The sequence below is a fragment of the Bos mutus genome, chromosome 28 (genome assembly GCF_027580195.1).
Source record: "Bos mutus isolate GX-2022 chromosome 28, NWIPB_WYAK_1.1, whole genome shotgun sequence".
Classification (NCBI taxonomy): domain Eukaryota; kingdom Metazoa; phylum Chordata; class Mammalia; order Artiodactyla; family Bovidae; genus Bos; species Bos mutus.
Window position 1 is genome coordinate 16,290,721 of NC_091644.1, and position 26,268 is coordinate 16,316,988.

Consider the following 26,268-nt stretch of genomic DNA (forward strand, 5'->3'; position numbering starts at 1 on the left):
CCTGATTGGGAGGTAGGCTGTATTTAATTCTTTCAATAGCTGTGAGCGCTAGAGGCTTCAGCGTCCTTTTACTCCTTCCCTATTGTCTCTGGGTATGCTCAGAGCTTTTTCCCAAATAGGGTTTGTGTTTGAAGATTCTCACTTATAATTCACTGTTATTATACTGGATCCTGTTGAATGGTGGTAAAGTGTTGGGGAAAGGAAGTTTTCTATAATCCTGTGATTAAATCTCAGTATTTTAATGAGTTTGAGTCCCGAGGTTGTGACTTCATAAGTGTATCTTTTTTTCTTCCTCTTCTCATGTGAGAGAGGAAGGCTAAATAGGGCTACTACTACTACTACTAAGTCGCTTCAGTCGTGTCCGACTCTGTGCGACCCCATAGACGGCAGCCCACCAGGCTCCGCCGTCCCTGGGATTCTCCAGGCAAGAACACTGGAGTGGGTTGCCATTTCCTTCTCCAGTGCATGAAAGTGAAAAGTGAAAGTGAAGTCGCTCAGTCGTGTCCGACCCTCAGCGACCTCATGGACTGCGGCCTACCAGGCTCCTCCGTCCATGGGATTTTCCAGGCAAGAGTACTGGAGTGGGGTGCCACAAATAGGGCTAGAGTTGTCTAATTGCCCTTTCCCTGGGTCAAATAAAACTCTGATGTAGTTTCCCTTATAGAGCAGGCCTTTATTACAGAGAACACTCTGGACATATTGTAATACAGTTACTTTTCCCTTCTTTCTCCCTAAGATAATTTTTCTTCTGTTTTCACCATAAGAATCTGATGGAACTCCTTGATTTAAATCCCAAGAAAGTATAGAGACTCCCTAAGAGTGGGCATCCAGTTTTTAACTCTCTGGTTAGTTCATTCTCAGTCTCCAGCAGTTTTTCACAATTATCTTTAAAGTGTTTCTACCAATTAAACTGGCTCTAGTGGCTTCTGACGCCTGTAAGCTAATCTTAGCTATGCTTCTTTGTACTTGCTTGTTTCTCTATATTTCAAGGTGGTGATTTGCCATATGAACTTAATTCTTAGGTGGATCTAAGAAAAGTCATTGGTTTTTTATTTGAACAGCTTTTTTCTTGTTGTGAAGACAAGAATGACAGCTTTCAAGCTCTTTATGTGTCCAGGGTGACACTGGAAGTCCTACTGGGATTACTTTCACAGTAGAAATAAATGTATTTTGTACTTTGTGCGTACTTGTTTGATTATTTCTTTAGAATTAATCGCTAGAAGTAGAATTTCTGGGTCAAGGACTATGAACATTTTAAACACTTTTGATTCGTATTGTCAAACTGCTCTCAAAAACTATAATTTGCTTCTCCTAGCAATATAGGATAATTATTTTTGGAATTTTATAACTATGAGAAGGTTTTAAAAGTTCACATACCGAATAAGAATTTTTGCATATAAGTATTCGGTTACTTTTAAAGAGAGGAATACTTCATTATTTTTTTTTTCTTCTTCTTTTTTTTTTTACGACCCCATGGACTGTAGCCTACCAGGCTCCTCTGTCCATGGGATTTACCAGGCAAGAATACTGGAGTGGGTTGCCATTTCCTTCTCCAGGAATACTTCATTTTAACCTTAATTATACTAACCTCATTTTTGCATATAATGCTAATGGGCTGATTCTTGATTTGCAGCTTTCAGAAACGAATTGCTGATTGCCGATTTTGGCCTGTAGAGATCACAAGGGTTCCTCTGGTTGCTGTGCCCAAAGGGAAATCTGCTAAATTCGAAAAGGTAAATTTGTTCACTTAAAAATAATTGTAGAAGAAATGCTATGTCAGACCCAGCCTGTTACTCTGCTTCTAATTCTGATACCAAAGGAAAATGTGAACCGTGTGGCTGTTCCCTAGGGTCGCCAGCTCATCCTAATTTGCTTAATATTAATAATTTCCCAGTTTTAGTGCTGCAAGTCTCATGTGTCAGGAGACTCCCTTGTTCCTGGCAAATCAGAATGACTGGTAACCCTAGTTCCCTGTTGTCCACTAAAAGTTATTTAGGCTTTATTCTCAGATATCCTATTTCCCTTTAGCCCTCTGTTATAGTTTTACCACAAGTAAAACTATGAAATAGACTTTGAATACATCAAAAGTAGCTAAATATTGGCTGTATGGTTCAACCTAATACATCTTTCCAAATTTATTTTAGACTGACCTACTTAAAATGTTTTAGCCTGCTAATTTTCATAGGTGTGCTACTACTCTGAAAAGATATAGCTTTGATGAGCCTGGAACAAGTTCTCTACTGTTTTTTGTTTGTTTATGATAAAAATAAATGCATGTGTCCGAATGACTCTATTTCCAATTCATCCCACTGACTATGCCAACAGTTGCTTCCTATCCTGCTGAAGAAGAAAACCACAGGAAGTAGGTCAATAAATGTCTACTGCAAAAGACCTGTCTTTAAAAAAATTGAAATATAGTTGTTGCACAATATCGTTAGTTTTTCAGGTGTACTATATAATGATTTGACACTTACATACATTATGAAGTGTTCACCATGGTGAGTCTAGTAGCCATCTGTCCCCATGTAAAGTTATTACAGTAATATTGACCACATTCCTTATGTTGTGTATTATTACAGTATATCTCTGTGACGTATATTACATAACTGGTTGTGTGGACCTCTTAATCTCCTTCAGTTGTTTTCTCTCACCCACTCAATCACCGCTCCCTTCGGGCAACTACCCGTTTTTCTCTGTTTTTGTTTTATTTTATTCTTTCTTTTTGATTCCACATATAAGTGAGATGATGTGGTATTTGTCTTTCTGTGTCTGGCTTATTTCACTTAGCATAATACTTTCTAGATCCATCCATGTTGTCACAAATGGCAAGATTTCTTTTTTATGGCTGAGTAATATTCAAAAGCAGAGACATTACTTTGCCAATAAAGGTCTGTCTAGTCAAGGCTATGGTTTTTCCTGTGGTCATGTATGGATGTGAGAGTTGGACTGTGAAGAAGGCTGAGCACCGAAGAATTGATGCTTTTGAACTGTGGTGTTGGAGAAGACTCTTGAGAGTCCCTTGGACTGCAAGGAGATCCAACCAGTCCATTCTGAAGGAGATCAGCCCTGGGATTTCTTTGGAAGGAATGATGCTAAAGTGGAAACTCCAGTACTTTGGCCACCTCATGTGAAGAGTTGACTCATTGGAAAAGACTCTGATGCTGGGAGAGATTGGGGGCAAGAGGAGAAGGGGACAACAGAAGGTGAGATGGCTGGATGGCATCACTGACTCGATGGACGTGAGTCTGAGTGAACTCCGGGAGTTGGTGATGGACAGGGAGGCCTGGTGTGGTGCGATTCATGGGATCACAAATAGTCGGACATGAGTGAGCGACTGAACTGAACTGAATATTCCATTGTATATGTGTGTGTGTATGTGTGTGTATATATACACACAGATACACACACACACATATATATGCCACATCTTCTTTGTCTTTTTATCTTTTTAAATAAAGGTATATATTTATTTTTGGCTTTGCTGGGTCTTCGTTGCTACATGGGCTTTTCTCTAGCTGCGCTGTGTGGATACTAGGCTCCAGTTGAAGCGCACAAGCTTCTCATTGCACTGCTTGTTGCAGAGCGTGAGCTCTAGAGCATGTGGGCTTCAGCAGCTGTGGCACGCGGGCACAGTAGTTGTGGCTCCCGGGCTCTGGAGCATAGGCCCAGTAGTTTTGGCACTTGGGCTTAGTTGCCCCGTGGCATGTGGAATCTTTTGTACCAGGGATGGAACCCATGTCTCCTGCTTTGTCAGATGGATTCTTTACTACTGAGCCACCAGGGAAGCCCTTTCTTTATCTATTGATAGACACTTAGGTCACTTCCATATCTATTTTACATAATCCTGTGATGAATATTGAAGTGCATATTTCTTTTCCAGTTAATGATATTGTTTTCTTCAGGTAAATATGCCAAAGTGAAAATGCTAGATCAGATGGCAGGTATATTTTTAATTTTCTGTGGAACCTCCCTAGCGTTTTCCATAATGGCTCACCAATTTATAATCCCATCAACAGTACATTGTTGTACTGTTGTACTGAGAAGAGACTTCCCTTTTCTCCACATCCTTGCCAGTGCTTATCATCTTTTGATGGCAGCCATTCTGACAGGGGGCTTCCCACATGGCTCACTGGTAAAGAATCTGCCTGCCAAGACAGAAGACACAGGTTCAATCCGTGGGTTGGGAAGATCCTCTGGAGGAGGAAATGGCAACCCACTCTAGCTTCTTTGCCTGGACAGTCCCGTGGATAGAGGACCCTGGTGAGCTACACTCCATGGGGTCACAAAATGCTGGACACGGCTGAGCACACGTGCATGCTTTCTTACAGGTGTGAGATGATGTTTCATTGTGGTTTTGATTTGCATTCCCCTGATGGTGCTTGATATTGAACATCTTTTCACATACCTGTTGGTCATCTGTATGCCTTCTCTGGAAAAATGCCTATGAACAACTTCTGCCCAGTTTTAAATCCAGGTGTTTGGGGTTTTTTTTTTAGGTTGTGTTGTATGAGTTCTTTGTACTTGTTGGATATTAACCCCATTTTGAATATATAGTTTGCAAATATTTTCTCCCATTTAGTAAGTGGCCTTTTCGTTTTGCTCATAGTTTCTTTTCCTGTGTAAAAACGTTTTAGATTGATATAGTCCAATTTATTTTTACTTTTGTTTCCCTTGCCTGAGGAGTCATATCCAATAAATACTGCTGCCAAAGAGTATATTGCCTCTGTTTCTCTCTAGAAGTTTTATGGTTTCAGGTGTTACATTTAAGTCTTTTATCCATTTTGAGTTTAGTCTTGTGTACATTTTGAGAAAGTAGGCCAGCTGATTCTTTTGCTTGTCCAGTTTTCCCATCACCATTTATTGAGGAGGCTGTATTTTTCATTGTGTATTCTTCTTTCCTATGTTATAAATTAATTGACCATATGAGTGTTATTTCTTTACTCTCTATCCTGTTCCATTGATCTATGTGTGTTTTTGTGCCAGTACCGTACTGTCTTTATTACCCTAGCTTTGTGCTGCTGCTGCTGCTGCTAAGTCGCTTCAGTCGGGTCCGACTCTGTGCAACCCCATAGATGGCAGCCACCAGGGTCCCCCGTCCTTGGGATTCTCCAGGCAAGAACGGTGGAGTGGGTTGCCATTTCCTTCTCCAGTGCATGAAAGTGAAAAGTGAAAGTGAAGTCGCTCAGTCGTGTCCGACCCTCAGCAACCTCGTGGACTGCGGCCTACCAGGCTCCTCCGTCCATGGGATTTTCCGGGCAAGAGTACTGGAGTGGGGTGCCATTGCCTTCTCCGACTCTAGCTTTGTAGTATAGTTGAAATCAGGGAGCATGATATCTTCAGCTTTGTTCTTCTTTGTTGAGATTGTTTTGGTTATTCAGAGTCTTTTGTGGCTCCTTTTAGAGCCTTTAGAGCCTCCTTTTTGGCAAATTTTAGAATTATTTGTTTTAGTTCTGTGAAAAATGCCCTTGATATTTTGATAGGAATTGCATTGAATCTTTAGTGCCTGGAGAGTAGTATTTTAACAATATTAATTCTTTTAATCCATAAGCATGGTATATTTTTACATTTGTTTGTGTCATCTTCAGTTTCTTTCCTTAGTATCTTGTACTTTTCAGAGTACGAGTCTTTTGCTACCTTACTTATATTTATTTCTAGATATTTTATTCTTTTTGATGCATTTTTAAATGGGAGTGTTTTCTTAATTCTTCTTTCTGATAATTCATTGTTAGTATGTAGAAATACAGTGGATTTCTGATATTGATTTTATATCCTGAAAATTTATTGAATTCATTTATTAGTTCTAGTAGTTTGGGGAGGCATCTTTAGGATTTTCTATATACAATACCATGTCTGCAAACAGTGGCAGCTTTATTACTTCTTCCTTTCCAATTTGGATTCCTTTTTTTTTTCTTTTTGTTTTCTAAGTGCTGTGCCTAAGACTTCTAATACTATGCTGAATAAAAGTGGTAAGAGTGAGCATCCTTGTCTTGTTCTTGATCTCAGAGGAAATACTTTCAGCTTCTTACATTTGAGGATGATGTTGGCTTTGGATTTCTCATATATGGCCTATATGATGTTGAGATGCATTTCCTCTATACCCACTTTCTTGAGGGTTTTTAATCATAAATGGATGTTGAATTTTATCAAATGCTTTTTCTGCATCTAGTTTGCAAATATGATTTTTATTCTTCAGTTTGTTAATGTAGTATATTGCATTGATTGATTTGTGAATATAAAGCTCCAGGAGTTAGTGATAGAGAGGGAAGTCTAGCTTGCTGCAGTCCATGGGGTCACAAAGAGTTGGACACGACTGAGCAACTGAACTGAACTGAACCCATTCATATATCCCTGTATTAAATCCCAGTTGGTCATAGTGTACAATTCTTTTAATGTATTGTTGAATTTAGTTTCCTGATATTTTGTTGAGGATTTTGAAATTTATATTCATCAGGGATATGATTTCTAAAACAACATAATGCTATCATATGAAGACAGGACTTTAAGTCTAATTTCTGATTATTGTTTTTGTCTTGTTTTCTTTTTTTTTTTGGTTATGCTGCATATTCATTGCTGAGCAAGGGCTTTCTCTAGTTGTGGTGAGTGGGGGCGACTCTGTAGTTGTGGGCTTCTCATTGCAAAGTACAGGCTCTAGGTGTACGGGGTTCAGTAGCTGCAGTACACGGGCTCAATAGTTGTGGCTCATGGGCTTAATTGCTCCATGGCATGTGGGATCTTCCTGGACCAGGGATCAAATCCATGTCCCCTGCATTGGCAGGTGGGTTTTTATCCATTGTACCACCAGGGAAGTCCTTTGGTATTGTTATAATCAGCAAAATCAAAGAGATTACTTTTAACCTTGTAGAAATTAAATGTGTTTTCCTTCATTTAATTGATTTTTTCCTTGTAAATGTTTTCTATGGCAAACCATACAACCATTAAAAATTGTGTTAACATATATTTACTGACATGTTCTTCATCTTTGTAATGAGAATGTAGATGAGGTTAGGGTTGACAAATACATGATGACAGACTGTCATTCATCCACCTTCATCCATGGCAGATATTACTGATCAATCAAAATATTCTTTCCTTTTGAATCCAGATAAGGACGTCGAATCTTTGTCAACACAGTATTCTAAAACACCTCCACTGATATCAGAATTTAAGCACAAGTTAAATCCTGTTTGTCATCACTGGTCCAGATGATTTGTAAGGCTCTTTTCATTTACGTGAACCTGTGAACTAAAGCTAAGGCCACAGTCTGATTTCTGTTAAGCTTTTGTTATTGTTGTTTTTTTGCAAAATTTCATTTTTTTTATTTTTTTTTTTTAATATTTTATTTTGTTTTTTAACTTTACAATATTGTATTGGTTCTGCCATATATCAAAATGAATCCACCACAGGTATACATGTGTTCCCCATCCTGAACCCTCCTCCCTCCTCCCTCCCCATACCATCCCTCTGGGTCGTCCCAGTGCCCCAGCCCCAAGCATCCAGTATCGTGCATCGAACCTGGACTGGAGACTCGTTTCATATATGATATTATACATGTTTCAGTGCCATTCTCCCAAATCATCCCACCCTTTCCTTCTCCCACAGAGTCCAAAAGACTATTCTATACATCAGTGTCTCTTTTGCTGTCTCGTATACAGGGTTATCGTTACCATCTTTCTAAATTCCATATATATGCCTTAGTATACTGTATTGGTGTTTTTCTTTCTGGCTTACTTCACTCTGTATAATAGGCTCCAGTTTCATCCGTCTCATTAGAACTGATTCAAATGTATTCTTTTTAATGGCTGAGTAATACTCCATTGTGTATATGTACCATAGCTTTCTTATCCATTCAACTGCTGATGGACATCTAGGTTGCTTCCATGTCCTGGCTATTGTAAACAGTGCTGTGATGAACATTGGGGTACACGTGTCTCTTTCCCTTCTGGTTTCCTCAGTGTGTATGCCCAGCAGTGGGATTGCTGGATCATAAGGCAATTCTATTTCCAGTTTTTTAAGGAATCTCCACACTGTTCTCCATAGTGGCTGTACTCGTTTGCATTCCCACCAACAGTGTAAGAGGATTCCCTTTTCTCCACACCCTCTCCAGCATTTATTGCTTGTAGACTTTTGGATCGCAGCCATTCTGACTGGCGTGAAATGGTATCTCATAGTGGTTTTGATTTGCATTTCTCTGATAATGAGTGATGTTGAGCATCTTTTCATGTGTGTGTTAGCCATCTGTATGTCTTCTTTGGAGAAATGTCTATTTAGTTCTTTGGCCCATTTTTTGATTGGGTCTTTTATTTTTCTGGAATTGAGCTGTAGGAGTTGCTTGTATATTTTTGAGATTAGTTGTTTGTCAGTTGCTTCATTTGCTATTATTGCAAAGTTACATTTTTTCCTAAAAAGCAACATGGAGAAATTGACTCTTTGGTTGAATATACATTATTAGAGTATTTGCTGATCAAACTACTATCTTTACTGTTAATTAACACTGTTAATATATATTATCTCAGTGATCATGGTATTATTAAACCCACTTATAAATAAATAAGCAGAGACCCAAAATGTCTATATAACTGGCTCAAATCAAGTAGCATAGCTAGTTCCTAAAGTCAGGTCTTTGCTCTGCTCAGTCAGAGCTCCAGACCTTATGGTACATTACTCTGTAACACTAACAGCTATCTGTTTTTATTCCTTTAGACTGATGATGAAGGTCAGTTTTCATTTCATGGTGTGGCTTATGTTAATATGGTGCCATTGCTGTATCCAGGTGTAAAGAAGATTCGGGGAGCTTTTCATGTTTACCCTTACCTAGATAGTACAGTCTATGAAAAGGTAAGAAAAATTAGTATAAAAGTTATCATCCTAATTTATTCTTATATATGTGTTTACTTATATCTTTAGCACACACATCTTTGCAGTTGATATTTGAAAACAATTGATACACTGGGATGTTAAATATAGAGCCTTGAAGTCTTTTGCCCTTGAATCTTAAAAACTTTAGGATAACAAAAAGCCCCAAACTGGAAACAACCCAAATTTCTATCAACAGGTATTCAGAAAAACAAATTATGTGGTATAACCATACAATGGAATACTATTTGGCAATAAAAAGGAATGAACTATTAAACATGCAACATGGATGAATCTCAAATGTATTATGATAAATGAAAGAAACCAGACAAAAGAGAGTGCATACTGTATGATGCCAATGAAATACAGTTATCAGAAAGTAGAAAGCAAATCAGTGGTTGCTTGGGAACAGGGATAGAGGGAAGAATGGATTACAAAAGAAATATGAGAAAAAATTTAGAGATGATGAGAATATTGGTTATTCTGACTGATGAAATCATATACTTTAAATATGTAGTTTATATTGAAAAGCAGAGACATTACTTTGCCAACAAAGGTCCATTTAGGCTATGGTTTTTCCAGTGGTCATGTATGGATATGAGAGTTGGACTATAAAGAAAGCTTAGTGCCGAAGAACTGATGCTTTTGAACTGTGGTGTTGGAGAAGACCCTTGAGAGTCCCTGGCACTGCAAGGAGATTCAGCCAGTCCATCCTAAAGGAGATCAGTCCTGGGTGTTCATTGGAAGGACTGATGCTGAAGCTGAAACTCCAGTACTTTGGCCACCGGATGGGAAGAGCTAACTCATCTGAAAAGACCCTAATGCTGGGAAAGACTGAGGGCAGAAGGGGACAACAGAGGATGAGATGGTTAGATGGCATCACCGACTGAATGGACATGGGTTTGGGTGAACTCTGGGAGTTGTTGATGGACAGGGAGGCCTGGCATGCTACAATCCATGAGGTCTCAAAGAGTTGGACACGACTAAGCGACTGAACTGAACTGATACAGGCATGAGTGCGTGTGTAGTCACTCAGTCAGATCTGACTCTTTGGTACCCTTTGGACTGTAGCTCACCAGGCTTCTCAGTTCATGGGCTTCTCCAGGCAAGAATACTGGAATGGTTTGCCTTGTCCTGCTCCAGGGGATCTTCCAAACCCAGGAATCGAACCACGTCTCCTGTGTCTCTTGCATTGGCAGGCAGATTCTTTACCCACTGAGCCACTGGGAAGCCTCATATCAATCAGAATATTCTTTCCTTTTGAACCCATCCTTTTGAGTCCAGATAAGGACGTAGAATCTTTGTCAACACAGTATTCTAAAACATCTCCACTAAAATCAGAATTTAAGCATAAGTTCAGAGAAGGCAATGGCACCCCACTCCAGTACTCCTGCCTGGAAAATCCCATGGATGGAGGAGCCTGGTGGGCTGCAGTCCATGGGGTCACTGAGGGTCGGACACGACTGAGGGACTTCACTTTCACTTTTCACTTTCATGCATTGGAGAAGGAAATGGCAACCCACTCCAGTGTTCTGGCCTGGAGAATCCCAGGGATGGGGGAGCCTGGTGGGCTGCCATCTATGGGGTCACACAGAGTCGGACACGACTGAAGTGACTTAGCAGCAGCAGCAGCATAAGTTAAATCCTGTTTGTCATCACTGGTCCAGATGATTTTATAGGCATACCTTATTTTATGGTACTTTGCTTTATCATTCTTCACAGATGTTGTATTTTCTTTTTACAAATTGAAGGTTGGTAGTAACCCTGAGATGAGCAAGTCTGTGGGTGATATTTTTCAGCCGCATTTGCTCACTTTGTGTCTCTCTCTCACGTTTTGTTAATTCTCACAGTATTTCAAACATTATTGTTTTATTTGTTATAGTGATCTGTGTTGTTCCTAATCTAATCATTTTGGCCTTTTTTTAAGTGAAGAAGTATTTTTAAATTAAGATCTGTACATTGGTTTTTGAGACATTGCTATTTTACACTTAATAGATTACAGTATAGTGTAAACATAGCTTTTATTTGCATTGAGAAACCAAAAAATCCATGTCTTGCTTTACTGCAATATTTGCTTTATTGATGTAGTCTGGAACCAACCTGCAGTATCTCTAAAGTAAGCCTATATTTCAATTTACCTCAATAAAGTTGGATACAAAATCTTTAGAATAATGCAAGAAGTCTATTGTGTTCAGTATGCGAAAATTTAAATCCATATACTGATTAATGAGCTATAATATGGTTCTTGCAATTTTCAGATGTTAAAATTAAAATTATTTATTTAAGAGAAAAATCAGTTTTATCATGTTGCTTCTTAGGAGAAAGTGCACCTTTATAAAAATCAATAATAATAAAAACACATTACTATTTCATCATCATTAGGACAGCTATTACTCAATAATAGAGTCATGAAAGACCCATCATCTCTATTTGAAAACCAAATGAGTAATAAACTCTGTATAAGTATCCTTTGAATCAGAAGTCAGGTTTATAGGGATGTGTCTGAAATAAATAATAGGATCAAAGCCCTTATATTCATGAAAACTTTTGGGGATCAATAATAGCAAAACTAAACTTAAGATTAAATGTCTAATAATACAGGATGGATTAATAGATTTTTGTAAATAAAAATGGTGGAACTTGCACCCATTAAAAAGGTAAGCATCATGGCTTCCCTGGTGGTCCAGTGGTTAAAGAATCCACCTTGCAACACGGGACACAGGTTCAATCCTTGGTTCGGGAAGGTCTCGTATACTGCAGGGAAACTAAGTCTGTGCATCACAACTGCTGAAGCCTACTTGCCTAGAGCCTGGGCTCTGCAACAAGAGAAGCCACCATAATGCAAAGCTTGGCCCCTCAACTAGAGAGCAGCCCCCATGCTCCACAATTAGATAAAGCCCAGTACAAAAGTGAAGACCCAGTGCAGCAAGAAAAAAAAGTAATGAAGTATATATACTTAGGAAATAAAAATTTTTTAAAAGATAAACATTAATGCTTTGTAGATAATTAAATGCAAAAAAGAAAGCAAAAATTTTGCATATAGCATGCTGCTGCTGCTGCTGCTAAGTCGCTTCAGTCATGTCCGACTCTGTGCAACCCCATAGGCTCCCCGTCCCTGGGATTCTCCAGGCAAGAGTACTGGAGTGGGGTGCCACTGCCTTCTCCGATAAAAGATTTAGATTGCCAAAAAATAAAAATCTTCTATACATAGAAGAAACCATCACAAACCAAATTACAATGTACCTAAAAAATCAGGGAAAATGTTTGAGTATGTATCAGAACGATGACTATTATTCCTAAAATATAAACTACTTTATCCTACCAGTCGTTTCAAGGTGTTTTGGGTGAATCTGAGGGAAACAGAATATCATAATCAAAAGGTTATAGGCTTTGATGTCAGGCAGTTTCTAGATTGAATTCTGGAACTTCCAGACTAGCTGCTATTTACTGACTCTGGGCAAGTAACTAAATTTCTCTCAACTTTATGCATTAGTAAAATGGAGACAGTACTTGTTTCCTATCATTGTTTTACATATTAAAAGAGATAAAATATGTAAAGCACTAGAGATACAGTTGACACACAGACATTTTTATTTATTACTTTTATTATATGCATGTGAAGAAGATTATTCAAATTATTCTTAGGAAAAACTTAAAAAACTTGAACAGATACATGTGATAGTCTGTTAAATGAAAAAGGATGTAAAACTACATCCACTGTGATCACAACTTTTTATAAATACATAATCATAATTTTTTAAATATATGAAAAATACTTGAATCACTTCTGGCTATGTCTGAGTGACAAGGCAGTCAAAGTATTTTCTCCCCCTAGAAGCAACTATAAAGCTCAACCCATTGACAAAATGCCATTTCAGCACTCTGGAAATTGACCAAAGATATCAACAAACTGAGAAGTATTAATGCATGAAAAACTGTGGAGTTTGAGGCATTCTTGCCAACATCTGCTTCTAAACCACCTCCTCCTCCCTTTACTCTGAAAGTGAAAGTCACTCAGTTGTGTCTGACTCTTTACGACCCCATGGACTGTAGCATGCCTGGCTTCCCTGTCCTTTACTCTCTCCTGGAATTTGCTCAAACTCATGTCCATTGAGTCAGTGATGCCATCCAACCATCTCACCCTCTGTCATCCCCTTCTCTTTTTGCCTTCAATCTTTCCCAGAATCAGGGTCTTTTCCAATGAATCAGCTCTTCACATCAGGTGGCCAATGTATTGGAGCTTCATCTTCAGCATCAGTCCTTCCAATGAATATTCAGGGTTGATTTCCTTTAGGATTGACTTGTTTAATCTCCTTACTGTCCATGGGACTTTCAAACGTCTTCTCTAGCACCACATTTTGAAAGCATTACATAGATATAACTTATATACGATAATAGTAGCATAAAGGATGGAGAATAGAATGGAGCTGTAGTACAATAAAGTTTCTATTTTTACAAGAATTAAGTTAGGCTCAATGTGCAATAGATTGTGATTAGTTCAGATGCATACTGTGATCTCTAAAGCAACCACTAAAAAAAGTATGTGTGTAGGTACCATACACATGGAAAGATCCCCTAGAGGAGGGCATGGCAACCCACTCCAGTATTCTTGCCTGGAGAATCCCATGGACAGAGAGGAGCCTGGCGGGCTACAGTCAGTAGGGTCGTAAAGAGTTGGACATGACTGAGCGACTTAGTACTCACTCACTCACCATACACATGCATAAAAGTATATATATATATATGTATTTAATATTAAAAGAAGGCACTTAAAGGAGGAACAGAGGAGCAAAAAAGACAAGATATATAGAACACAAATAGCAAAATGTCAAATATAAATGTAAATATTTTAATAACACATGTGAGTAGTCTAAATACACCAATGAAAAGAAAGAGGTTATGAGACTGGATTTTTAAAAAATGTTGGGATTTGAGAAATCAAATATATGATATCACTTATGTGTGGAATCTAAAAAATAATACAAATGAATTCATATACAAAACATAAACCTACTCAGATTTAGAAAATAAACTTGTGTTTACCAAAGGGGAAAGAAAGTGAGGGGAGGGATAAATTAGGAGTATGAAATTAACAAACTACTGTACATAAAATAGATAAGCAATAAGGATTTACTTCAGAACACAAGGAATTGTTTTCAATAACTTGTAGTAACCTATAATGTAAGATAATCTGAAAGATATATGTAACTGAGTCACTTTTCTGTATACCTGAAACTTAAAACTGTAAATCAACTATATTTCAATAGAAAATCAAGATTCAATGATATGCTACCTACAACAAATACGTTTTGATTCAAAGACACATAAGTTGAAGTAAAAGGATGGAAAAGATAAACTATGCAAATAGAAACAGAGCTAAGTGGCTATATTTATATCAGATAAAATAGACTTCAAGATGAATAATATTATTACAGATATAGTGTGGCATGTCAATTAATCAGGAAGATGAGATTTATAAATTATAGATTATTATATATAATACATGTGTAAATAATAAATGTATATACATATATACTAACAACAGAACCTCATTATGCATGAAGCCAAACTCAACAGAATTGAAAGAGGTAATAGGCAGTTTGGCAGTTAACATTTAGAAATTTCAATATTCTACTCTTAATACTTGGTAGAACAACTATTTAGAAAATTTTTGTTAAACATAATTAATTTATGTTTAATAATTAATTGTTTATAATTAATAATTTAATAAACAAAATTACTTTAATATAGAAAATCTGCATTAAATATAACCATAATCTATATTAAACTTACCATATGTGTGTATGTGTGTGTGCTCAGTCATGTCTTTGCACCCCTATGGACTGTAGCCCACCAGTCTCCTTTGTCCATGGGATTTTCCTAGCAAGAACACTGGAGTGGGTTGCCATTTCCTCTTCCAGGGGATCTTCCCAACCCAGGGATTGAACCCATATCTCCTGTACTGCAGGCAGATTCTTTACTGCTGAGCCACCTGGGATTCCCCAAATTTACCATGTGAAGTGAAGTGAAAGTCACTCAGTCATGTTCTATCTTTTTGCAACCCCATGATCTGTCCATGGAATTCTCTAAGCAAGAATACTGGAGTGGGTAGCCATTCCCTTCTCCTAGGGATCTTTCCAAACTTACCATACAACCCAGTAAATCATTCCTAGGAACCTACCAAGAGAACTGAAAACTCGCTTTTACATAAAGACATGTATATGGATGTTGATAGCATTATTCATAATAGCTAAAAAGTCACAGCAGTCCAAATGCCCACAACTAGTGAATCAATAAGCAAATTATGGCACATCTATACTAGGGAATCAGTTCAGTTCAGTCGCTCAGTCATGTCCGACTCTTTGAGACCCCATGGATTGCAGCACGACAGGCCTCCCTGTCCATCAACAACTCCCGGAGCCTACCCAAACTCATGTCCATCAAGTCGGTGATGCCATCCAACCATCTCATCCTCTGTCATCCCCTTCTCCTGCCCTTGATCTTTCCCAGCATCAGGTTCTTTTCCAGTGAGTCAGCTCTTCGCATCAGGTGGCCAAAGTATTGTTGTTTCAGCTTCAGCATCAGTCCTTCCAACGAACACCCAGGACTGATCTCCCTTAGGATGGACTGGTTGGATCCCTTTGCAGTCCAAGGGACTCTCACGAGTCTTCTCTAACACAACAGTTCAAAAGCATCAATTCTTCGGCACTCAGCTTTCTGTGTAGTCCAACTCTCAACATCCATACATGACTGCTGGAAAAACCATAGCCTTGACTAGATGGACCTTTGTTGACAAAGTAATGTCTCTGCTTTTTAACATGCTGTCTAGGTTGGTCATAACTTTCCTTCCAAGGAATACTAGGGAATACTATTTAACAATAAAAAGGAATGAACTACAATTAATGTAATATGCCAAAATCATTGAATTTTATTTTTCCAGAGCAAAACTGGAAGAATTCATTTCCTTGTCTCTTTTGGACTTGCTGCTGAAACAGAACCTTATTTCGCCTTTATTGATCGTCTGCTCCATTCTGAAGCTTGCTTAGATGTTGCCCAGTGAATTCCATTTTTAATATTCATGGGCTAGCAGTCTTTAGTACCATCCCCCTAGCCTAAACAGAAAAGATCCAAAATTGTAAATGCTTCATTCTGTTTCAACCAAGCAGAAAAACAGATTCTCATAGGAAGATGCTGTTTAGACCTGGAAAGCAGATTTTTTTCTCCCCCAAATCATGGAATTTTGACTGTACTTTAAATGGGTAAATTGTATGGACAACAGAACAACAAAGCTGTTTTTAAAAAGGAATGAACTACTGATACATGCTGTAACATGGATAAGCCTCAAAAACATTATGCTGAGTGAAAGGAGACATAAATGACTGCATGTTGTGTAATACCTCTTACATGAAATGTTCTCTTCCAGATGTTAACATTTGGAAAAATCTGCATCTTAGAATATATGAAATACAGCAATTATGGTAGAGGTGGCAGGGTTGTGAATAGTATTTAGTATTCATAATTTCTCTTTAATATTGCCATACTATTTTTTAGCAGGTTTATTAAGGTATAGCTGACATATAAATTGCATATATCTAAAGTGTACAATGTAAAACTTGTAATGTAGGTTTGCATATGTGAAACTGTTACCACAATCATGAACTGAAAATATCCATTATCCTCATCTGTTACCCTTCTCTCCCTCCTCTGTCCGCTCCTCCCCACTTTTTGGGGGGAGGGCAGTCTTATTTCTTTCATTTATCATAAATTACATTTAGATTCATCCTTGTTGTTTAATTATAAAGATTATTTTTAGATTTTTTTCTCGTTATTTATCTATAGTTTGAATTTCCCCTTGCATAGTGTTACTTTAAACTTGTACTATTCTTCCAACTATAAGTGATAAGCCAGTAGTTTTTAGATAGATAATATTTCCTGTACAGAAATAAATTCTATCGCTTAAAGTTAATCTGAAACTATGTGTCAAAGTTTAAACACTTTCTGGTACCAAGTTATGAGAAACCAAAACAAGTGAGTTTGAAATTTCTCTTAAATTTCAAACCCTAGTTTAAAAACTAGGGTAGGCAGCTAATTTTCTATGAATGGTTTTATCAGTTCAACCCATATGGCAAGGCAATTAAGCTTTTTTGCTTCTATTTATCTCTGATTGTACTATACTAAAATTATCTGGAAAACTAAATGATGTTAAAGAATAATGTGCTCAGAAGTTCCTCCACCCTTATACATAGTGAAATTAGAAAGAGAAAAACAATATACTGTATTAATGTATATATATGGAATCTAGAAAAATAATATTGATGAACAGCAGGGAAGGAAAAGAGACACAGATGTAGAGAATGGTCTTGTGAACACAGGGGAGGGAGGGAGTGGGAGAAATGGAGACAGTAGCCTACGGGGTCGCACAGAGTCAGACACGACGGAAGTGACTTGGCAGCAGCAGCAGCAGCATCAGCATATACACGCCATCCGGTGTAGGAGGGATAGCTGGTGAAAAGTTGCTGTGTAGGACAGGGAGCCTAGTCTGGTGCTCGTGATGACCTGGAGGGGTGGGATGGGGGAAGGAAGGAGACTAAGGAGGGAAGGGGCATGTATATAATTATGGCTAATTTGTGTTGTTATATGGCAGAAACCAACACAACATTGTAAAATTTTTAAAAACTCAATAAGAACAATATAAAGTTGTTTTTTTTTTAAGTTTGTTTCATTTGCCTGTGAGTAATTACATTTTTTGTTTGTTTCTTTTCAGACCAAGTGTTTATTTAGCTTGTTCCGGGATACTGGCCATAATTTGATTCAGAATAATAAAGTAGGCGGAATTAATTCTCCAGTGTCTAAACCAGTTGTTTCTAAGAACCTGAAAGAGGATAAAACAGTCAAAGAAAAGGATATGGAAGGAAAGCCTAGGCCTGGGGATGTGGTAGGTTGTTGAGAAGTTGATGATTTTGCTGGTTTTGTTACTTTCCAGAGGCTTGCATTGATTTCTGTTTTGATGAATTGCTTCATTTTAATTGACATTTTGATGCAACATAATGGTCCTTGCTCCTGCTGTTGTGGAGACCATGTAAGAATTGAATTTTTGATGTGTGCTTATTTTGTTTCAGCAAGCACCTAGTATAAAATCTCAGAGCTCAGATACTCCTTTGGAAATGGAACCCTCCCTTTGCAACAATCCAGAAGGACAGGTAACTGCATGAAGAGTTAGAAAATTAAGTTTGAATCCATCAGTCCTTTACTAAGCAGATTGTATCATATAGTGGAAAATGCTCAGGAAAATTCATTTTCTGAGTAACCATCCCATATTTGCCATGACTAGCTTATGACCTTGAGTAAGGTCATGTCTTTGTCTTGTTGAGACTCTAAAATGAGTGGATAACAGATTAATTTCAAGGTCCTTCCTAGCATTAAAAAATTATGTCTCGTTAATTATGCTTATTAAGCCCTATTAGGGATGTAGAGATACATCATGTACAGCATTTATTCATATGCTGTCAGGACACTCAACACTCTGGTGGGCAAAACAGACTGGTATGTAACTAACTGTGAGACAGACCCTTGATGACTGCTGTAGCAGAGGCACTAACGAAAGCGCTGTGTGGGCTCAGGAGTCAGAGGAGGCAGCCTCAGAAGTCTTCAGGAAGGGGTGGCATCCAAGCCAAGTAGTGAAAGATAAAGAGAACCCTCTGCCAAATGGAGACGGAAGGAGAAGAATTTCAGGATCAGAGAATAACTTGAGTCAAGACACAAGAAGGTAGCAGAACTCAGGGTATGTCAATTAATTCAGTGTATGATATAGAGAAATGACAACCCACTCCAGTATTCTTGCCTGGAGAATCCCATGGACAGAGGAGCCTGGCAGGCTACAGTCCATGGGGTTGCAAGAGTCGGATATGACTTAGCGACTATACCACCACCACCACCATGATATAGAGAAATGAAAAGAAAGTAATGGCTCTAGAAGGAGGTGATAAAGAAGAGAGGGATTGAGTTGGGGTTTAGAAATGCTTTGAAAGGCTTGCTGAAAAGTGTGGGTTTCATTCTGTGGATGATGAGGGACTGTTACGCCTTATCTCAGAAATGCACATGTAAGTTTTTAAGTCATGTAGAAATAATACCTCATGAGTGTGTCAGGGCAATACTCTTGCCAGAATATGGAAAAAAGAGACTGAAGTTGTGGTAGGGGATTCAGATGTCAGTGTATAGGTTTTTCCTATAGTACAGGTGAGTGTTAATGACAGTTTAATCTAGGGACAGGGTTGTAGTAAAGAAAGTAAAAAACTTGCAGAGGCAAGGTATGATATTTGGAAGCTTTGGGTGTTGAGGAATAAAAGTTAAAGCTAACTTGGGTTTCAAGCCTCACTTTCTGGAAAGATAACAGAATCATTACAGAAAAATAAAGATAGTGGTTATTATAGGAAAATGATAAGTTCAGTCTTGGACCTGATATATTTAGGATGCTGGCAAAAATCTAGGTAGAAATGTCCTAGGTTGAAGTTGATAGATGGTACTTAGAAGGGTGTGGGTGGGAATGTCAGAAGGTTATGATATTATTTCTGCAAGACTCCTGAAAGATGTTTGCTAGAAGATAGAATGACACTCACTTAAAAGAATTTTAAGAATGATATTGAACAAATTAAACAAGACTTCAGCTGGGGTAGATGTTTTCAAGAGTAAAATTGAAAACCTTTTTCTGCAAGAGATAACCACTGCCACTATTTTTTAAAAATATTTATTTATTTATTTACTTATGGCTGCCCTAGGTGTTCGTGGCTGCGCTTGGGGCTTTCTCTAGTTATGGCAAGCTGGGGTTTCTCTTCGTTGTGGTGTGCAGGCTTCTCCTTGCAGAGGCTTCTCTTGTTGTGTAGTAAGGGCTCTAGGCACACTGACTCCAGTCATTGCAGTACTCAGGCTCAGTAATTACGGTGCATGGGCTTAGTTGCCCTTCTGCATATGGGATCATTCCAGACCTGGGGTCAAACCTATGCCCACTGCATTGGCAGTCGGATCCTTAACCACTGGACCACCAGGGAAGCCTCCCCCCCATTACTATCTTTCTTTCCAGTTATTTTTCTATCTAAAAAATATTTTAAGTCGTAATCACACTTGCTTGCTTGCTTGCTAAGTCACTTCAGTAGTGTCCTACTTTGCGTGACCCCAGAGATGGCAGCCCACCAGGCTCCCCCGTCCCTGGGATTCTCCAGGCAAGAACACTGGAGTGGGTTGCCATTTCCTTCTCCAATGCAGGAAAGTGAAAAGTGAAAGTGAAGTCACTCAGTTGTGTCCGACCCTCAATGACCCCATGGACTGCAGCCTACCAGGCTCCTCCGTCCATGGGATTTTCCAGGCAAGAGTACTGGAGTGGGTTGCCATTGCCTTCTCTGCATAATCACACTATATATAGTTAAATATACAATTTTCTCATTTATATTGTGAGCATTATAGTACTAAAATTTTTTCATGAATATGTATTTTCCTGGAAAGAATAAATTAGAGAAAAATGTCTTTGCAGCAATATGTAGAAGCAGGGACTTACATTGTGTTGGAGATTGAACTGGACAAAGCCTTGGTTCCGAAGAGAATGCCAGAGGAACTAGCCAGAAGGTGTGTGCCGATGGTTCTTATACCTGTTTTGCAAGACAATTTAGGTGACTTCCTTTAAAGGAAGTTGTTTTGTCCACATAAATGTAATTTTTCTTGGGTTAAGCAGCAGACAGTTTTCTGGATGTTTTTTTTTAATGAAGTTTTTTTCATTACTTTTGTCTTCTTTTAAAAAAAGTCATATATGCCAATTACAAAAATATTGAAAATTTCAAGATCAGCAAGAAAAAAAAAATCAACAAGAAAGTATCTAAAAATACCCAGATTTCTTTCTACTCACCCAATGATAACCATTTTTAACACCTTGGTATTTATCCTTCTGGAGTTATTGTAAGTGTCTATATTACACACACACACACTCCTCTCGTATAAATATGTGTAATTTTTTAGAACTATGCTTACGTTGTACCACAGTGCTTTGATTGTGTTGATAAGAAGTTGTCTGTTTCATCAAGGTTATCTAATTTATTGATGTATAATTATTCATGGTATCCTTTATTGTCTTTTTTATATAGATAGATGGAGAATAATGTCTCCATATATATGAGGAATCCCTCTACATTTCCTCTCAATCCTTGTGCCATTTCCCTACCAACACCCTGCACCCCAGGCCTAAGCAATCACTTATCTACTTTTTGTCTGTATAAATTTGCCAACTCTGGAACATTTCATTTAAGTGGAAGCATACCAATGTGGTCCTCGTTGGCTGGCTTCTTTCATCTAATATGATGCTGTGAAGGCTCATCCAGCATGCAGCGTGTATCAGTACTTCATTTCCTTATTGTTGAATAGTACTTCATTCTATGAATGTACCACATTTGGGCAATTTACTCTTATTATAGCATTCTGTAATGATTGTATTAAAATGGAAATCAATTCATATAACTCCTCTCTTCAGAAGCTACCAGTGACTCCCATCATACTCTGAGTAAAAGTCAGTCTATATGACCTACAAGGGGCTGGCTATGTACTCTGCATGTATTTTCTCCTCATTTTTTTCTGTCTAGCCAAAGTGGCCTCTTGTTATTGCTCACACATGCCAGGCATACTCTTGCAGCAAGGCCTTTACACTTGCTGCTTGCTTTTCCTATAATGTCCTTCACCCCAGATATCTACATGACTTGCTTCCTTACTTCTATCAGGTCATACTCAAGTATTATCATCTCAGTGAAGCTTTCCCTGGTGAAATATGCTCCCCATCTCCACCACTCCCAACCCCCAACATAGTTTGTCTGCCTTCTTGTATTATTTTTCTGTGTGGAACATATCACTAACATATTTATCTTATTTATTGTCCTTTTTTCCCCCAACTAAAATGTAAGTGCCACGAGGGCAAGAATTTTTGTCTTTGCTTAATACTCTATCCTGGCACCTGGAAAAGTGCCTGGTGGATAATAGGCACTCAATATATATTTTCAATGAATGAATAATATTGTCTCTGGAAAGGAAACTGCGTGGCTAAACAAGGTTGGCAGGAGACCATTTACTATATATTGGTTCATATTTCTTAAATTTTGAATCATATGGATATATTATCTAGTAACATAGATAAAATTAAAATTAAGAGTTATGAGCAAGGTCTACAATTACATAGAACCTATTCTCACTTTTCTTTTTGGCCATGCCACATAGCTTGCGAGATCTTAGTTCCCCAACCAAGGATTGAACCTGGGCCACAGCAGTGAAAGCACCAAGTCTTAACCACTGGACCACCAGGGAATTCTCATGCGAAGAGCTGACTCATTGGAAAAGACTCTGATGCTGGGAGGGATTGTGGGCAGGAGGAGAAGGGGACGACAGAGGATGAGATGGCTGGATGGCATCACTGACTCAATGGACGTGAGTCTCAGTGAACTCCGGGAGTTGGTGATGCACAGGGAGGCCTGGCATGCTGCAATTCATGGGGTTGCAAAGAGTCTGACACGACTGAGCGACTGATCTGATCAGAAAGAAAAATTGGATTTGTGAATTTTTTGGTAAATTTCAAGACAGTATAGTATACCTAAGTAGGAATCTGAAACTCTTAGAAGGAAGAACTATAATTCCGTTTGTCTGTGTGCTCAGTCGCTCAGTCGTGTCCGACTCTTTTCAACCCCATGGACTGTAGCCTGCCAGGCTTCTCTGTCCATGGGGATTCTCCAGGCAAGAATACTGGAATGAGTTGCCATGCCCTCCTCCAGGGGATCTTCCCAACCCAGGGATTGAACCCAGGTCTCCCACATTGCAAGTGGATTCATTACCAAGTGAGCCATCAGGGAAGCCCCTGATTTCTTTTGGGTTCTTGTAAGAACTCCCGGAAATGGAAGGTAAAAGTTTTGGTGTAAGTAGTTTAACAGTGATAAAATGTATTTTCTTATTCACTGTAAAGTTTTTTTTTTCCACTGTAAAGTTTAATGTCTTTACTGTAGCTTAATGCAGTCTTATAAATTATGACCAAGAGTATACTTTTTATCCTTATTGTTATTCAGTCACTCAGTTGTGTCTAACTTTTTACAGCCCCATGGACTGTAGCACATCAGGCTTCCCTGTCTTTCATTATCTCCCAGAGTTTGCTCGAACTCATGACCATTGAGTCGGTGATGCCATCCAACCATCTCGTCCTCTGTTGCCACCTTCTCCTCCTGCCTTCAATCTTTTCCAGCATCAGGGTCTTTTCAAATGAGTCAGTTCTTCACATCGGGTGGTCACTGTATTGGAGCTTCAGCTTTAGCATCAGTCCTTCCAATGAATATTTAGGATTGATTCCTTTTAGGATTGACTGATTTGATCTCCTTGCAGTCCAACAGACTCTCAAGAGTCCTCTCCAGCATCACAGTTCGAAAGCATCAACTTTTCCTACTGAAGAGGAAAGAAAAGCTTTCACTTGCTTGTACCATTTATATTTCCAAAGCTTTGTGCTTTCAGAGACTCTACCAAAAGTCATAACAGCTACTGTTAGTAGCTACATAAAGCTACTAAAGTCGAAACACCCATTTCTTTCTAATGCCTGAGTTATGTAGTTTCTTGTGTACAAGAGATTTTAAAAAAATGAATAAGGGTAAAGCCTGGGCTCAAATTAGCCAGAAGTGCAACTTAGCTACTTTCCAGGTAGCTATTTAGTGGTTTCCTACCTTCCTTCCTAATTCACAGTTATATGCTGTTCTGAAGTTCACATCTAGGTTCTTACATGAGATAATAGCATAGTGGTCCAGTGTGATGGGCAACTGACCTTTGATATCCCTCACCCAGACCTTTGGCGCTGGGAAATAAAAGAACATACATCTGGATATAAGAAAGTTTGTGTGTTTTTTTTCTGATACAGGGTCAAGGAAATGATTCCTCCAAGGCCACCTCTTACCCGTAGGACAGGAGGAGCTCAGAAGGTAAGTGCCAAAGCCAAGGTGAAACTCTGAGATGTTGAGTGCACCCACTTGAAAATAGAGCTTGGGCTCTTCGGTGTGTTTTCCAGAAGGGGTGAGAAATTGTAGCTTCACATATTTTCCCTCATGCTTCTATCTGACCAGATTAAACATACAGTGTTTAATCTTTGGCTGATGGTTTCTGAGATAGGAAGAAAAGGGCAATTTATACCTAAAGTATTACTGAATGTAAAACCCAGTCCAGTTTCAGACTATCATTCCATGTCTTGACCTCTTTGAGGCCCCTTTACCAGACACTTTGTATTTTTCTAGGCAGTGAGTGACTACCACATGCAGATCAAGAACATTTCTAGAGCCATTCTGAATGAATATCACAATATGTTTGGGAAACAAGTAGTCAAGACTGGTAATGATATAGACAGTGAAACCCTGGAGGAGCAGAAGTGCCAGCTCAACTATGAACTTAATTGCTCTGGAAAATACTTTGCTTTCAAAGAACAACTCAAGGTAAATATTAATTTATTAAACCATGGATTTTTATGAAGCATCTTATCTGCATATGTAGTTATCATTTCTTTTCCAGTGATGTTCAGCTATGCTCTACCTTTCTTGCTACTGATACAAAGACCTATGTCCTCCATGATGGAATGTCTAGAGACATTCTTCCACTCCTGTATAGTCTTGGTATGGTTCAGTATCCATACTGAGTGTAAGCTTGTAATAAACTAATTCCTCACTTGAAGTTAGGCCAGATTTGGGGCCAGATTTCGTGTTGCATTAGCAGGCAGACACTCTGTACCTGGTGTTGATTCCATGACAATTTTCTGTTTCCCATTGCAAACCTTTTCCAGCCCATAGAATCACTAAGATTTGAGAAGTATTTACTTAACAATAATTTCCCAAATAATAATGGCTAACATTTATTGAGTATTTGTTGTATACAGACGAATTTTTAAATATTCCATATTTTACTAATTTAATCCTCACAACAACTATAAGAGAAAGGTACTCCTCATTTTATAGATAGAGAATTGCAGTATTTAGTTGATTAAATAATTTGCCTAAGATTACAGAGCTAGTAAAGGTCAAAGATGGGATGTACATTCAGGCAATCTGGCTCCAGACTCAACATTCTTATTTGCTACACTGCATTGCCTTTCTATGTACATTTACTATGTGCCCTAAACTGTACCAAACAGATACAAAGAAAGTATGTGGAAATAATAAAGTGAAAAGCAACGGATACCCATGGAGACAAGAGGCCATTCTCAGGTGGCATAGGCACATCTCAGTTTGATTCCTGGTTCTACTATTACTAGCTGGATGTCCTTCTTCACCTGTTATTTCTCTTTGGCCTCTCAATCCTCTTTTGAAGTAAGATAGGAATACCAGAAGTACATATCCATTTAATAAATGAGGAAACCGAAATACCAAATGTAAAATAATTTATGAGGTTGTACAGTGGCAGGATTAGAACCAGGATTCCATTGTTCAGTCTCTCAAATCAGGCCTTTCTCCTTTTCTCCCTTGAATCATGTTGCCACTATGAAAAACATGATGCATAAACATAATGCTAAGGTTTTCTTTGGCTTTGTGACTCTCTTTGCAAAGTGTGAATCCTGTATTGACCATATTGATGATGATGGTAATGTCAAGAAAAGAATGATGTCATGAATACATACTTTGATGTCATGCAAAGTATGTTGATTGGGGGAAAATCAGAGCGCCAACAGTCTAGCAGTCACCAAGGAAAATCAGTTCACCTTCTGGATTTCTGATGAGCCTTAGATCAGAAGCTCAAGGGAGGTCTGTGCTGTTAGCATGCTGCTGAACTATGTTATCACATGGTGATGCGTGTCTCTTGCAGCATGCTGTGGTAAAGATTGTGAGAGAGAAGTACTTGAAGACAACATCATTCGAAAGCCAAGAGGAGCTGCAGAAATTTATCAGTGAGCTGTATGTTTTCTTGGTGGATCAGATGCATGTGGCCTTAAACCAGGTAGATGCCTTAGAACTAAGCACTCTTCCTTTTCTCTGTAGGTCATCAGGGTCTCCTCTAAATAATTCCTTTCTTCTTGCCTCTTTTCTTCCTTAATTCCACAGACATTTATTGGGGTAGCTGCTCTGTGCTAGGCATTGAAAACACAAAGATGAATGAGAAACTGCCTAACTTATAAGACTAATTTTTGGAAAAATAAGGGGGTATCCTCTTTCATGCAATCTCAAAAACTACAGAATGATCTCTCTTCATTTCCAAGGCAAACCATTCAATATCACGGTAATCCAACTCTATGCCCCGACCAGTAACACTGAAGAAGCTGAAGGTGAACAGTTCTATGAACACCTACAAGACCTTCTAGAACTAACACCCAAAAAAGATGTCCTTTTCATTATAGGGGACTGGAATGCAAAAGTAGGAAGTCAAGAAACACCTGGAGTAATA

The 26,268-nt window shown here is 38.4% G+C and overlaps 1 protein-coding gene across 2 annotated transcripts in view; it reads left to right on the top strand.

The window, feature by feature from the left end:
- Nucleotides 1-26,268, top strand: part of CFAP70 (cilia and flagella associated protein 70) — an 83,440-nt gene that overhangs the window by 20,596 nt on the left and 36,576 nt on the right. For both annotated transcript variants that reach the window (XM_005910082.2, XM_070364547.1), the window contains exons 9-16: nucleotides 1,634-1,733; nucleotides 8,701-8,835; nucleotides 17,618-17,788; nucleotides 17,973-18,053; nucleotides 20,378-20,469; nucleotides 23,768-23,828; nucleotides 24,138-24,332; nucleotides 25,693-25,824. In XM_005910082.2, coding sequence (XP_005910144.2) covers nucleotides 1,634-1,733; nucleotides 8,701-8,835; nucleotides 17,618-17,788; nucleotides 17,973-18,053; nucleotides 20,378-20,469; nucleotides 23,768-23,828; nucleotides 24,138-24,332; nucleotides 25,693-25,824 — 967 coding nt within the window. The remainder of the gene's footprint in view (nucleotides 1-1,633; nucleotides 1,734-8,700; nucleotides 8,836-17,617; nucleotides 17,789-17,972; nucleotides 18,054-20,377; nucleotides 20,470-23,767; nucleotides 23,829-24,137; nucleotides 24,333-25,692; nucleotides 25,825-26,268) is intronic.